Consider the following 12,811-nt stretch of genomic DNA (forward strand, 5'->3'; position numbering starts at 1 on the left):
ATATTTGCTCCGGATCTTGGTCAGATCTGGCCTGGATCTGAACTTCAGTATGCTACTACTCGGAGACCTGCTATTTGGATCCAGCCAACCATACGGGTGTGAGCCATTGTTCAAACTGCATGTGGACCAGTGCCCGAACAGGTCCCAGATTATACCTGTCCCAGACACATTTTGCTGTCAGGGACACAGCCTGTGTGCAGGCAACACCTGAATGAAAGTGCAGGCTGAACCCAGGGTTCCGTGTCTTGCTCAGGGACACACGTGTGAAACAGCCTTCCAGTTACAGCGCAACACTGAGCTATGCCTCCATACTGTCTTGATTATTAAAAGGGGGTGGAGTCTTTCCCAGCTACCTGGGGTGCAAGGCAGGAACGAAACACTCCCGCCTCCCCACCCCCACTCTGAAATAGATCTGTCATTTCTCGACCTTCTCCTCATCGTCTCTCTGCTCACGAGCTTGTTTGCCAGTGACTGACAGTGATGGGCTCCCTGAAGTGCTTGAATTGGCACCAGCCAGCTCCTGAGCCAGATTAGGGCTCTATCGTCCCCCGCCTCCCCCCCACCACCACCTTCACCCGCGTGGCTCCCCAGCCGTGGGAACCCTAAATCTTTAATGACGGCTGAGAGCTGCGCCCGCTCCTGCCACATAAAAGCGATGACATCTGTCTCTGGAAGAGCCGCTCTCCAGTAAAACCTATTTGCTGGTGAGAACATGATGATTTGACGCTAGAGGAGGACGCAACAGGAACCCAACAATGCTCCTTTCTTTCACATGACGTAGCTTCAGCTGGACTGCTCGCTCTGGAGTCTAACCGCACCAACAATAACACACCTGCTACACTTCAAACACACACACACACACTTCTTTTAAAAAAGAAAAGGGGTATAGAGCTAAGAGTATCTTTACAAGGAGCCAGACATTCCACTCCAGGTAGCTCACTCATGAGAAGACACAAGGCGAGACCAGTTTCATGTAACCACACGTGATCGCACTTGTGTGTTGATATCCACAAGTGTTTACTTTACGACGCAGTTTAATGCTAAAGGAAATGTCCCCATAAAAGGATGTATGAGGTGAAGGAGCAGTGTCAGAGTCCAGAGAAGTTTGGAGACCAAGTCAGGGGGACAGACCGTTTGGACATGTGGAGAGGAGACCAAGCCTGAGATGAAGAAGAGGAAGTCACTCAATGAGAATGATGTAAAGAGAGGACGATCAAGACAAAGAGCTAGAAGAAGAAGAAGGGAGCAAAGTCATGTGTGTGTCCGGCAGTTTATGAGTGAATATTATTTCATTCATATTTAGCTACCGACTCACTTTCATACAAAGAGGAGAAAAAGAATAAAAGGAAAACCTTATGCCTCTGTGGGCCTATCCTGAATAACACTAAAATCCAGATTACCTACACAATATACATGTTGAATTCGCATTTTATGTGATTAACAGCATTATTTACTATTAACTAGAGATTTGATACACACTTGGGAGTATTTATCTCATATCTGTCCCAAGTTTCAGTCTGTGTGGGAAGAATAACGGCACTCTAACCTCATTTAAGTCAGAATTATAACGTATAAACAATACAAATGGAATGCGAGAAAACATAACATGCACAGATTTTTCATTGTTGTTGTGTATCCTTGTGTAAATTATACTGTATTTTGTTTTTTCCTGCACATTGTTCATATGGTTTCTAAGCTCTTTAGTATAGCTTTTTTGCACTTAATACTATTATTTCTTTTTAATTTATTGTGATATGTTGAGTACAGAGCATGATACGAACACAATTTCCCTTGGGATTAATAAAGTTTTCTGATTCTGACTTTCCATCAGCTTTTTCGCTGTTGTGCTGTTGACAATGGCGCCCTCCTTCGGTCAATCTTCTTTGTTAGGTGTCTTGTATTTTTGTTGTGTGTGTTTCTCGCATTTAAACAATGCTTTCGTCACTAACAAGACAACACACGAAATGCGCATGAATATAAACGCTTGTCGCAGTTTATGAGAAGCAGTTGCGAGTCGGTCAAAGACACAGGCGCTCTGGAAGCCAGCCCACTCTCCCGGGTCCTTGCAGCAGAAAGATGGCGGCGCCCGTGCTGTGCAGGACGACAGCGTCACTGTGCAGGACTTTAATTCGCAACTCTTCCAGAAAACAAGCGATTCCCGCGAGCCTTGCCAACGGACTTCTTGTACAGAGCGCATCCTACAACCCGAAACCTTTGAAAGTCAATATCCGCCACCCGTATATCCCGGACAAGGACAGCGAAGACACCCCGGAGTGGCAGAAGACCAGGCGCTATGACAGGAAGCTGTTCGCTCGGTACGGCTCGGCGTCCGGAGTCGAGCCTGCCTCGCTGTGGCCCAGCCACGAAGAACTGGACCAGCTCATCGAAGAGGAGAACCAGTGGCATCCTCCGCTGGAGGTGATGCTGAAGAACATCGCCGCCAAGGAGCGGGAGGAAGCTCAAGCTCGCCTGGCGAAGTGAGTGACGCCAACAGGCTGGTAGTGGAACTGGGAGCCAAACGCGGCATCATTTTTCATGGTCCGAAACGCTTAACGGCTCCATAAACACAGTCTTTATCCGTGTATTATGATGACCAGTCAGTTAATACCCCGCATACCCTTCACAAACATGTAGTTTTGAGTGTAAAAAAGTTTTTACCTGCAGGTGTAATTGAAATCGCCACAGGTGGTGAAACGCCTTTTCATGACGAATGGTGGCGCACTACTTCCGCTAGTCCCGGAAGCGACGATCGACACGCTCAGCGCGACGAGCTTGTTGCTTGTCGTCGACTTTGCACGCGAACTAATTCTCTTGTTTTTCACCGTAGTTATGGCTTAAATCCCTTTAAACTAAATTGACCGCAGTGTCGCCTGTATTTAATTATCTGCTTCCAATTCACCTTCCCATGTTGCGTTACAGCAGCATCAGTTGGTTTCGAGAAGTCGAATGGAGACGATGATTGTTATGGGTTCTACTTTAGATTAAAGCATTTGTGACAGGCCTATTACATGTTTGAAGTGAATTCGTTGAGTACTAATACTTGAGTGAGTCGTTTTGTCCACTTCAGGCCACCGTAGATTGATCTACTTGGGCTGTTTGATCGAGCTATTTGAGCTGATCAGGCTAAAAACAAACGAACAGCGACACATAAACATGTCAACGGTTTGCTTTGCGTTTGAAGCGCTGACCGACGCATCTTGGTTGCGTGCGGATGGTGCGTTCAGGAGTGTCAGAATTTTCTGTACTGCTGAAAATTGAACACCAACGGTTGTGTATCATGGACAAACACTCCCACTGTCATCGAGTCTGTTTTTCTTGGGACTTTTTATTTCGGCACAACCCGTAAACAGAAGGGGACACAGTCAGGTGGCTGTCAAGAATAGAAATCAGATTTGTTGAGGCCAGAATGACGACACTGCAATAATTGTGGAATTGAAACCAGAGGCCAATTAAAAACTTTAAAGTGAAGTTTAGAATTGTGGCTAAACATTTTTGTTTTTGATTGCAGGGAGAAGCTTATCGCCGCCAACATGGCCAAGATGCCCAAGATGGTTGCTGACTGGCGGCGGGACAAGCGCGAGAGCAAACTGAAGCAGAAAGAGGAGAAGGCTCGGCGGGCCAAGTTGGTGGCCGAGGCCAAGGAGCGCTTTGGCACGGCCGTGGACCCGCGCAGCCCCAAGTTTCTGGAAATGGTGGCTGAGATTGAGAAGGAGGAGAAGAAGAAGAAGAAACTGATGAAGCGCAGACTGAAAGAAGAGCAGGCAGCAGCAGAGGCCGCGGTCTCGCCGCCTGCTGCCTCCTCGTAGTCTTGGACAGACTTGCACACGTAATTAACCATCAGATCTTGGCCTGAGTCTGTGTTTAATAAGGCAAGTTCCGGCTTCGCTCAGCGCCATCTGGACTCAACATCTAGTTTGTTGGACCTGAACACCTCGGCTCATATCCGTTTCTACACGATTCCTTGGTGAATAAATGTACAGAAGGCCTCAAGTCTTCTCAACAGACATAAATACCTTGGTTTATTTACGAAAACATCAGCCACTGACCCAAAATACATCTGAACATTGGCAAATAAACACAAATATTTCGTTGGATGAATTGTAAACAGTTTTGTGCTTCAAGCTGAGATCGAAGTTTAGCCTCCGACTTGGTCCTTTAAAACCGCTCCACTGTAAAATGGTTCTACACGAGTTGATCATCATGTAAAATGTCCCCTAAAACAGAATTCAATTTTCTATCGTGACACTTCCTACTTGGCTTCCTGTTAAATGTTCCTCTCTAAAAACATTGCCAGCAGTTCATCTGGATCACATCCCAGGTCACCAGCAGAGGACACGCACCCAAGCAAGTGGAAATCCCCGGCGTTGACTTGCTGAAAAGGAACCAGATAGCAAGTCTACGTGTGCGCAGCGTCCAGCGGCTCCTCGTCGCCGGGGTCGGCCTTCAGCTTGGCCAGCGCCGCGTGAATCCTGAAGCGCGTCCGGGATTCCATGGAGTACTCTTTGTAGTGTCTTGAGGAGGAAACGGAGAAGGTTGGTGACAGCTCCACGGAGCGCCAGGTGAGGGCAGCAGAACTCACTTGGCCTTGTGCAGGATTTTGATGGCCTCGTCTCGCCGGCCTTGGTCGTGGTACAGCAGGCTCAGCTCCACCATGGCGTTTGGCACCAGGTAGTGCTCGTACCTGATCTTCTTCTCACTGAGCAAACACACAGGTGTCGGTTTTAACCAACCGGTTTGTTGACACTGACACTTTCACTGTGATCCCCGGATAATTAAGCGACAGTTTGGCGGCGCCATTTACCTTGCCTACTTAGAAAAGGCCGAGCAAACACAGGTTCGTATACACGTTCAGGTTAAGCCGTTTGGCAACACCAACGGTGGGATTCTCGCTGGCAGATTTGAGTGTTGGCTGGGTAAATACGAGGCTGCAACTCACCCAGCACACACGCTGTTGAAGCTCTGCTCCGCAGCCTCCAGGAGACCCTGGTTCTTCAAGCACATGCCCCTCAGCAGGTGGATCAGACACTGGTCGTCTGCCGATGACTCGTGCTCTGGAATGAAAGTGATGAGGAGCAACTTACTATGCCTTTCCTTCCTCATATCCAAAGCTGTCCTGGAGGCAACATGCACAGCAGAGAACCTGTGGTTCTGCTCTGAGTCTCCCTGGGATGACTGAGCTATTGTTGCCATTTTCACATCTACACCGTCACCAAAACTTGAAGTGGATCCTCAAAATGCTGTGAAGCTTCGGTGTTAGTTGAGGCAGGTTCAGTGTTCCTCTCACTGGGATAAGTGATCTCCACTGCAGCTAAACCTCCTGTTTGTCCCAGTTGTGAATGACAGAAGTCTTTTCTCAACCGGACCTCGGTGTTGCACTTGTCCTTCTTGAGCCCAGCTTCTATGTCAGAGATTTAAACATTGCTGTTGACATTCTCCCTCCACAATCACGACCTTGAGATGAGACCTTCCTCAAGCCTCAACTGCATGTGACCCGTTCTTTGTCATCACAATCAAAGTGTCACTGACACCAACACCTACTGGCTTTTCATTCCAAAGAAACCTCAGTGGAATTTGGTCCCCATTTACAACCACGAAATAAGTTGCGATTCTGACGAGGTGCTGCCACAAGATCGACCCACGTGTCCAAATGTGGGAGGTTGTAATACCAGGAGTCTCCAGCAGGGTGCGCTGCGCCTCCTCTATCGTCTCCAACATCCCAGCTGTCAGCTCGGGTCTCTTTCTGATGACGCTGAAGCCGTTCCACATGTACATCATCTCCTGAAGACATAGTGTTAGTCCGAGCTCTCACGAGCACAAGAGGCGTGTGCGGCTTTACCAACACGGGCACTGGCAGTTTGATCGGACGCTCGGCTCTGTAGCGTCGAGCTTTGCGAATGGCAAACTTCTCCGTTGGTGGAGACTTGCCTGCTATCCTCTGCTTGAAGGTGGGCACTTGTCTGCAGAAGACAGCAGCAGCTGCAGTCACTCTGGCGCCCTCCAGGACGGGGATCTCTCATAACCCGAGTGTCACCTGAACAGCTCCACCTCGTCCTCTCCGAACGGCCGGCTCTCGCCCTCGGGCAGCATGCTCAGGCAGGCCGCCTTCATGTAGACATACATGGCCTGAGAGGAGACACAAGTTCAGCGGTTACTTCAGTCATCAGAAACTGGGACTGTTGAGACAATTCAGCCACATGAGAAAACAATATACATGGAAAAAAAAAAAAAAGAATTTAAAACTTAATAATAAAAATGTATGTGTATGTGTTTTCTTGAAGCAACAGTAGCTAAATAAATAAATGAAAAACGAATTCTCCCTGCATTATTTATTTTCCATTTAAGCCATGGAAATAAAATAAAATCGTGCAAATGTGATGGTGTCAATGGTCACACTCCGCAAGTTAACAAATCAGCTTCCTGTTAAACTTCACCCGTTTCTGAGATGTGACGACACAACTTTCCATCGATCAACAACGATGTAATACACATGACTGACCAGCAAGTGGCGCTGCGTCTCTTTACATAAACCACAGTGTGCTGGTAGAACATGACGTTCGTCACAGACTCTGATCTCTCAGGTCTATTTTTTGTAGCAGAAAGTGCTAACAGTGTGAGTGACTCAGTGTGACTCAGTGTGTCACTTTTCTGGCCGCCCCTTGGTTACCATGGCAACGCGTCGCCTGAATACTGGTGAAACATGTCACCTTGGACCATCGGCTCTCCTGGCTCAGCAGGTCGGCGTAGAAGTAGGCCATCTTCCAGGCTCGCTTGTAGGTGAAGCACCACATCAGCTCCCAGTAGCACATGTGGTGGAACTGCTTCCACGCCTGCTGTGCTTTACAGCCGTCCTCGAACAGCTCCACCGCCTGGTGACACACCGTCGTTGCATCAAACACTGGAGCGACACTCAGGAGAAAACACAGACCTCGTCGATGTTCCCTTTGATCTCCTCCGTCCTACCAGCGAAGAAGAAAAAGATGGCGCCCTGCAGGGAAGTCGACATTTTACTGCCGGTTTTGTGAATAATAAAAACACTGCAGCCATGAAGGTGTTTAGTGAACACGGCATCTCGGTACACACGCGGCAGTTTGCTCTCTGGGATGGGCTGGCGTGTGCGTAGAAGGTGGAGTGGACGAGGAATTTACAAGAGCGCAGCAGTTTCGAGGTCGAGATTTCTCTGAGCGCATCAAAGGACAAACGTCTTCTCCAACCCAGACCACAGGAAGCATCATGTCCTTGAGCTTCATAAGCCGCTTCCATTGTGGCGTCCAAAAGACTTGGTCTGCTGCAGATGTCCACTAAACTATGCTGAGCTTATCTGCTACATTGGCTTCATTTTGTTTTGTTAAGGGCAGTGATTCGTTTGAAGAACCTTGAAAAAGAAAACTAACACTCTCAGGTGACCTGAGTCAGGTTTACTCAGCTCACATTAAGAATGTCGACACGCGATCATCAACAAAAACAAAAAGTAATCTTGAGGCTGATGAAGCTTCATGAAACTGTGCCCACTTTCAGAGCTCAGTAGGGGGCGCTCTCAGTCTGAAAATGACAGGAGGCGTCACTGAAATGGTTGTTCAAATCCAAAGCTTATATCACAGAGTGTGCCATCTAGTGGGCTCGGATAATGAGGACATTGTTTGACACACATCACTATTGTACTCACAACACAATGAGAAATTCCACAAATAAAACAGCTTCTCAGCAAAACCATTCAACCAATCCACTTACGTTTGGATAACGGAGTCTGAAAGGCGCTAACAATTTCTCGGCCTCGCCCACTTCCCCTTCCCCGGTCCCTGATGGCAGATCCAGAGTCGGTTTAGGATGGTGCAGGCCGCCGCTGCCGTGTGATGTGGAACTCACCGAGGACAAACGTGAGGAAGGTGTAGTAGCAAAGCAGCAGCAGAGCACTGAGCATGGAGCGCAGGTTCAACGCTGTGGCTCCGTTGTTCAGGAGAGAAAGGCCATAGTCCTAAACACCGGGGAGAAGGCTCAGGAAGGAGAGCTGACGTGACCTCACAAACCTCTCTCTACCTTGTCGCCCGAGAAGCCCGCAAACTCTAGGAGCCGGAGAATCCGAGGAGGGAACATCGATAACGTCTGTCAAGGGAGATCATTACTCAACGTTTTTTAAAACCAGCCTTAAAATAAAACTCACCAGATTAAAAGCACCCATTCCAAAAGAGACTCCGCCCACCAGGTGACTGTGACACGGCCCGGTCACGCAGGTATTGGACTGTATCAACGAGTGTAACTCTCTAGAGTGCCATGGAAAATGAAGGGAATTTGGGAGCCGTGTGTGAAAAACAAACTTGTTAAAACATGAACAGACAATTGACACTTGAAAAGCTGGCATGACTCCATCTGGATAAATGAATTCTCTCTCTCCAGTGGACGAGCACGGCGGCGTTACTCACTTGTAAATGAGGTAACTTTTACGTACTTTGATCCCTCCTTTGATAAAACTCACCATGTTCTCGTCCTAAAAAGACAGTTGCATGTTATTAGTCTCGGACTGGTGCGTGGTTGTGGCTGATGGAGGAGCACGGCTGCACCTGGAGGAAAGTGAGCGCTGCCCTCTGGAGTTGACACTCAGCGTAACACACTTCAGCGTGAAGCTGCTCTGCAAACATGAAGCGATGCAGACAAACATGTGAGGAGGAGCTTGAAGGGAAGAGGAGCTGATGACACAGGAGAAACTTGGACCACTGTCCTGGGTGTCCCCCAGGGGTCGAGGCTTGGCCCGCTAGAGTTCCTGCTTTAGTTTTCCTGGACTACAGTGTAAACTAGGGCTGCAACAACTAGTCAACTAGTTGACTATGAACATGTTGCTGCAGCAAGCTGAGGGGACGTCATCGTTGAGACCAAAATGTCAAAAGTACAATTTCACAAAGGTCACATCAAAGGACACATACCCGTCTTTCGCACCTCATTTCCCGGAATTTAAATAGTAATATTAAGTTTCAAAACGTGATTCAACAATATAGATGTGTTTATTTACTCGCACTTCTAAAAATCGTATTTATTCTATTTATGAGACAACAATCCGACACATTGCCGGGTTCATCAACCCGTGGACGTCTTGTCCACGGGTTGATGACTAAGGTTGATGACTAAGGTAGTTGTAGACGATCAAAATAATTTAGTTGCAGTGCTAGTTTAAACTTAAATTTCTAGACCTTCCTTCACTCAAGGTTCTGACAGAGGCTGAGACGTTCCAGAGTACAGTTGGATGTGTCAAGACAACCTGGATGGGAAGGGGAGTCGGCGACAAGAGCCTGAAACAGTACGGCTTCACGTGTGAGGAAGAGGATGCTACAAGGCTACAAGCCTCCAGCTTGACATCACCCAGCTAAAGCTTTGAGTCAACACTGTTATCTGTTCCAGGGCAGGGGGGGGGGCAGGGATTCTCATGAGAACTGGGCCACACCTCCCAATTCACCTGGCTGCTTACTGTATCTGGCTAGTGCTAACAGCTGCTAACACAACTCTGATTTCCTTCCCATCTGTCATTGTTAGCTCAGAACCTCAAGCTCGAACTAGTTCAGTGACGGCACTGACTTGCCGGATGGCAGGATCACCACCAGGCAGAGGGGACAATGAAATCACAAGTCACTTAGACGCCTGGAATAAAATTTTCCCTGAAGCAAGAGGTGAGCTGGTTCTGAAAAAGTGCTGGACAAACGTACATCAGAGTCACTCGTGGGTTCAAAAATGGCAGCTCACGCGGACAACTCAACAGTCTGAGGAGCAAAGTTTGTCAGACACGCTGAGTCATCTGGTCCTTTTATAGTGATATATTTAAATAGAGGAACCACCTTCATGAGGGAAATACTTCTGTTCAGTAGGTATGAATGATCTTTTTAAATATCTAGACCTGTTTTTCTCATCAAAAAAACAAACAAATGATGTGAAACAGTCTGACCATCATCAATACGACTTGACCGCTACTCCACCAGTTCAAAGACTGACCAGATATAACTGAGCTTTGGGTCACAATTCTATTTATCGCACATTTAAAACACCACTGAAGTTACACTTGTGATACGAAAAATTCAAGTTACATACAACCTAAAATACTCCAGTCACTTCCTGCTTGAAGATGCACTGGCTTCCTCATTTATCTCTGTCACACCAGAAATCTTATTTTGAAATGATCCAGGGAGACGGAACATGTGAGCAACCATTTACCGTAGGATACGCTTCCATAATTCTATTTTTAAAGTTAAATATAAATAGAAAGTGGACTGATAAATAACATCCAACTATATAATACACACAGCAGTATTTTACTGGTGGTAGAAACACTGACTGGTTTAGAACAGGAATCAAAGGTGGTTGAATGCTACCTTCAGTGAGTGGTTCTGCAGCGATCTTGGAAACCAAACCAGAAGATTTGTTTCGAACCCTGCAACGTTAAGACAGGCATGGATTAGCAACTGCTGTATTTCCATCACAACAGCAGTTTTTGAGATTTATTTTTCCATTTATTCCTCAGAACAATTTACGTGGGACAGAGGGGCTCGATGGAGATGGTTTGGACATGTACAGAGGAGAGAGAGAAAGCCAGTACATTGGTAGATGAAGATGTTGAGATGTTGGAACTGCCAGGCAGAAGGTGGAGAGGAAGGCCACAGAGGTGGTGAAGGAGGACATGAGGTTTGTAGGTTTGAAAGAAGAGGACACAGAGGACAGGGGGAGATGGAGGAGGATGATCTGCTGTGGCCACCACTGAAGGGAGAAGCCAGAAGTGCATGTTATTCAATATTTATCATTATAATTATTATTATTCATATGAATAAAAGCCAGCTTTATTTAAATGTGAAAAGAAGATTTTCAGGATGGTCCCTCAATGATCTGGTCATAAACAATGTCTGTCTATGTTTCCGTGGCTTCTCAGCCGACACAGCAATAGCGTTCCTCCGCTCTCAATATGGCAGGCTCGTCCAGTTCCCATCCAAGAAACACCGCCTCAGCTCACGACGGAGCCGTTTCTGACATGATGTCAGATTCAGTCAAACACTGATCGTGCCTAAGCCGATAACCAAACAAGCCGAGCCATTTTGGGAGCTCCTCTGTTGACTCACCCGACATTAAATGATCAGATTATGAACATTAGCTGCAAGGAGACGGAACATGAGGTGTGTTTGTGAGCATGAGGACCCAAAACATCTGTTTCAGCAGCTGACCTCTGACACACGTCCTGCGCCATCTTCATGGTATTCCCTGCATGGCTGATGTCGTCGTGCTGGAAGGTCATCATGGCCTGCATCTCCAGAACCGTGGCGTAGATGAGAGCGTGGTACATGCTCACGTTCACCCTGCACGGAGGAGAGTTTGAGGCGCAATCTTACACTGCCACAACCTTGCTGTGACGCAGCATGTTCCTATTGAGGAAGTGTAAATATCTCGTGCTGCGTCTCCCAGTAGGTCAACTGCTGTTGATTTTGCAGCACTGTTGAATCAGTCAGACTTTGGGCGTCAGCTTCGGCAAACACTTCATATCCTGGAGGACTGGAGTTCTCATATCGGCTTCCAGACTGACAGGAAGCTCAACATGCAGCGCTTCCCTACGTTTATCAACACCACCCTGGGCGAGCAACTGTTGAAATGGGCTTAAATAAGAAGCCGCGCTACCTCGGCTGCAGCTTCTCCAGACTCTCGTTGAAGTGGTTGTTCAGGAAGAGATCCAAGGCCTCCATACATTCATCCAGACTCTCTTTCAGGGTCATCTCTGAGGAGCTAGCAGACAGAGCACACACTACATTTACACCAGAAATACTCTACACTTCATCAGGACTTCAACCGTATAGTGGAGTTCCTCAGAATTAAATGGTCAACCTTCGCCAACATCCATATCCTGTTTTATCATTTAACAGAGAGTGTTTATTAAGACATTAAGATGATAAATGTATACATTTAACAGAATGGTTGAATAACATATAACAAGGGCTATTCTTCTCTTACCAAATGCAACTCACAAACACAATTCACTTTCCGCTTAAAGCCGTTGACAAACCAAATGTTTGAAGGAAACACTTACGCTTGAATGTTTACTGCAATGGCCGCCATGTTTTTAATTCACACAACCAACATTTTACTCTGAATGAGCACGTCATACATTCGGAGAATTTAAAGCTATAAAGTACGTTTGTTGCTCTTTTTGCCCCCAACTTGTGCTGGAATTTATGTTTTAAAGAGCAAGTGACGTCACTAGACACCTGCTCAACCAAGTCCCCGTTAACAAAAAAAAAAAATCCTTGAATTTCTCTCCGATGAAGGGTAAAAATACAAAGATAAACAATGACAGGTCTGGGATTATATGCATGAACTGACGACAGAAGAGGTTCAATCTCGTTTGCTTGAGTTTTAAGCGACTTACTCCGCTGTACAAGGTTCCTCCTTCCCATTGGACATGTTCTCTTCAGCAGCACAAACGTTGCTACCACCTCCGGAAACAAACGGTGAGCAGAGAGGCTGAAAAGCGGGTTTAAATTGAGCAACGGCGAAGTTTTAAAGTGCTCAAACTCTCTCAAGCTCTGGCATCTGCGTGTCAAGTGGGTCGACGGTCGGCGCGTGCGCAGAGGAGATACACCTGACCACACCCCCTTCTCCTCCAGCGATGCCACGCACACACAGTGCGCGCGCTCCGCGTCAGGAAACCGGTGGTTTAGTTGTTCAATCATTGACCTATATTTTTCCAAAAATATTTGACAAGCAATATGTGCTTAAAATGCATTGAATTAACTTTTATGAATTCATATTTTCGACAGGAAAGACTCTATTTTAAAAATAATAATAAAATGCTTAA

At 46.9% G+C, this 12,811-nt stretch overlaps 2 protein-coding genes across 3 annotated transcripts; one reads left to right on the forward strand and one right to left on the reverse strand.

Moving 5' to 3' along the window:
- The first annotated feature begins 2,064 nt into the window (after positions 1-2,064).
- Positions 2,065-4,594, forward strand: gadd45gip1 (growth arrest and DNA-damage-inducible, gamma interacting protein 1). Its single transcript, XM_053852633.1, has 2 exons — positions 2,065-2,477; positions 3,509-4,594. Exons 1-2 carry the CDS (start codon positions 2,077-2,079, stop codon positions 3,804-3,806), a joined length of 699 nt encoding a protein of 232 aa, XP_053708608.1. The 5' UTR covers positions 2,065-2,076; the 3' UTR covers positions 3,807-4,594.
- zgc:158403 (tetratricopeptide repeat protein 39A) lies at positions 3,397-12,562 on the reverse strand. Of its 2 annotated transcripts, none has more exons than XM_053852632.1 (18): positions 12,044-12,162; positions 11,638-11,742; positions 11,190-11,321; positions 10,350-10,408; positions 8,556-8,623; positions 8,418-8,482; positions 8,159-8,258; positions 8,035-8,100; positions 7,864-7,972; positions 7,729-7,796; positions 6,926-6,985; positions 6,705-6,866; positions 6,032-6,123; positions 5,837-5,957; positions 5,667-5,778; positions 4,937-5,051; positions 4,580-4,696; positions 3,397-4,511 (listed from the first exon to the last, which is right to left on the reverse strand). In XM_053852632.1, exons 1-18 carry the CDS (start codon positions 12,070-12,072, stop codon positions 4,397-4,399), a joined length of 1,695 nt encoding a protein of 564 aa, XP_053708607.1. In that variant the 5' UTR covers positions 12,073-12,162; the 3' UTR covers positions 3,397-4,396. The 2 variants fall into 2 exon arrangements, with proteins under 2 accessions (XP_053708607.1, XP_053708606.1); XM_053852631.1 differs by lacking the exon at positions 12,044-12,162 and adding an exon at positions 12,383-12,562 and having other exon boundaries at positions 3,400-4,511.
- Between the last annotated feature and the right edge of the window lie 249 nt (positions 12,563-12,811).

Source organism: Synchiropus splendidus, chromosome 19 (genome assembly GCF_027744825.2).
Source record: "Synchiropus splendidus isolate RoL2022-P1 chromosome 19, RoL_Sspl_1.0, whole genome shotgun sequence".
In the NCBI taxonomy this organism is placed as follows: domain Eukaryota; kingdom Metazoa; phylum Chordata; class Actinopteri; order Syngnathiformes; family Callionymidae; genus Synchiropus; species Synchiropus splendidus.

What these genes read in the sequence shown, in the direction of transcription:
- gadd45gip1 (XM_053852633.1), top strand. Translation starts at nt 2,077, where the DNA reads ATGGCGGCGCCCGTGCTGTGCAGGACGACAGCGTCACTGTGCAGGACT. An exon ending in GCTCAAGCTCGCCTGGCGAA is followed by an intron (nt 2,478 to 3,508) that starts GTGAGTGACGCC and finishes TTTTGATTGCAG; the next exon opens with GGAGAAGCTTATCGCCGCCA.
- zgc:158403 (XM_053852631.1), bottom strand. Translation starts at nt 12,417, where the DNA reads ATGTCCAATGGGAAGGAGGAACCTTGTACAGCGGA. An exon ending in CTGGAGAAGCTGCAGCCGAG is followed by an intron (nt 11,322 to 11,637) that starts GTAGCGCGGCTT and finishes TCCTCCGTGCAG; the next exon opens with GGTGAACGTGAGCATGTACC. An exon ending in GACGAGGTGGAGCTGTTCAG is followed by an intron (nt 5,958 to 6,031) that starts GTGACACTCGGG and finishes TGTCTTCTGCAG; the next exon opens with ACAAGTGCCCACCTTCAAGC.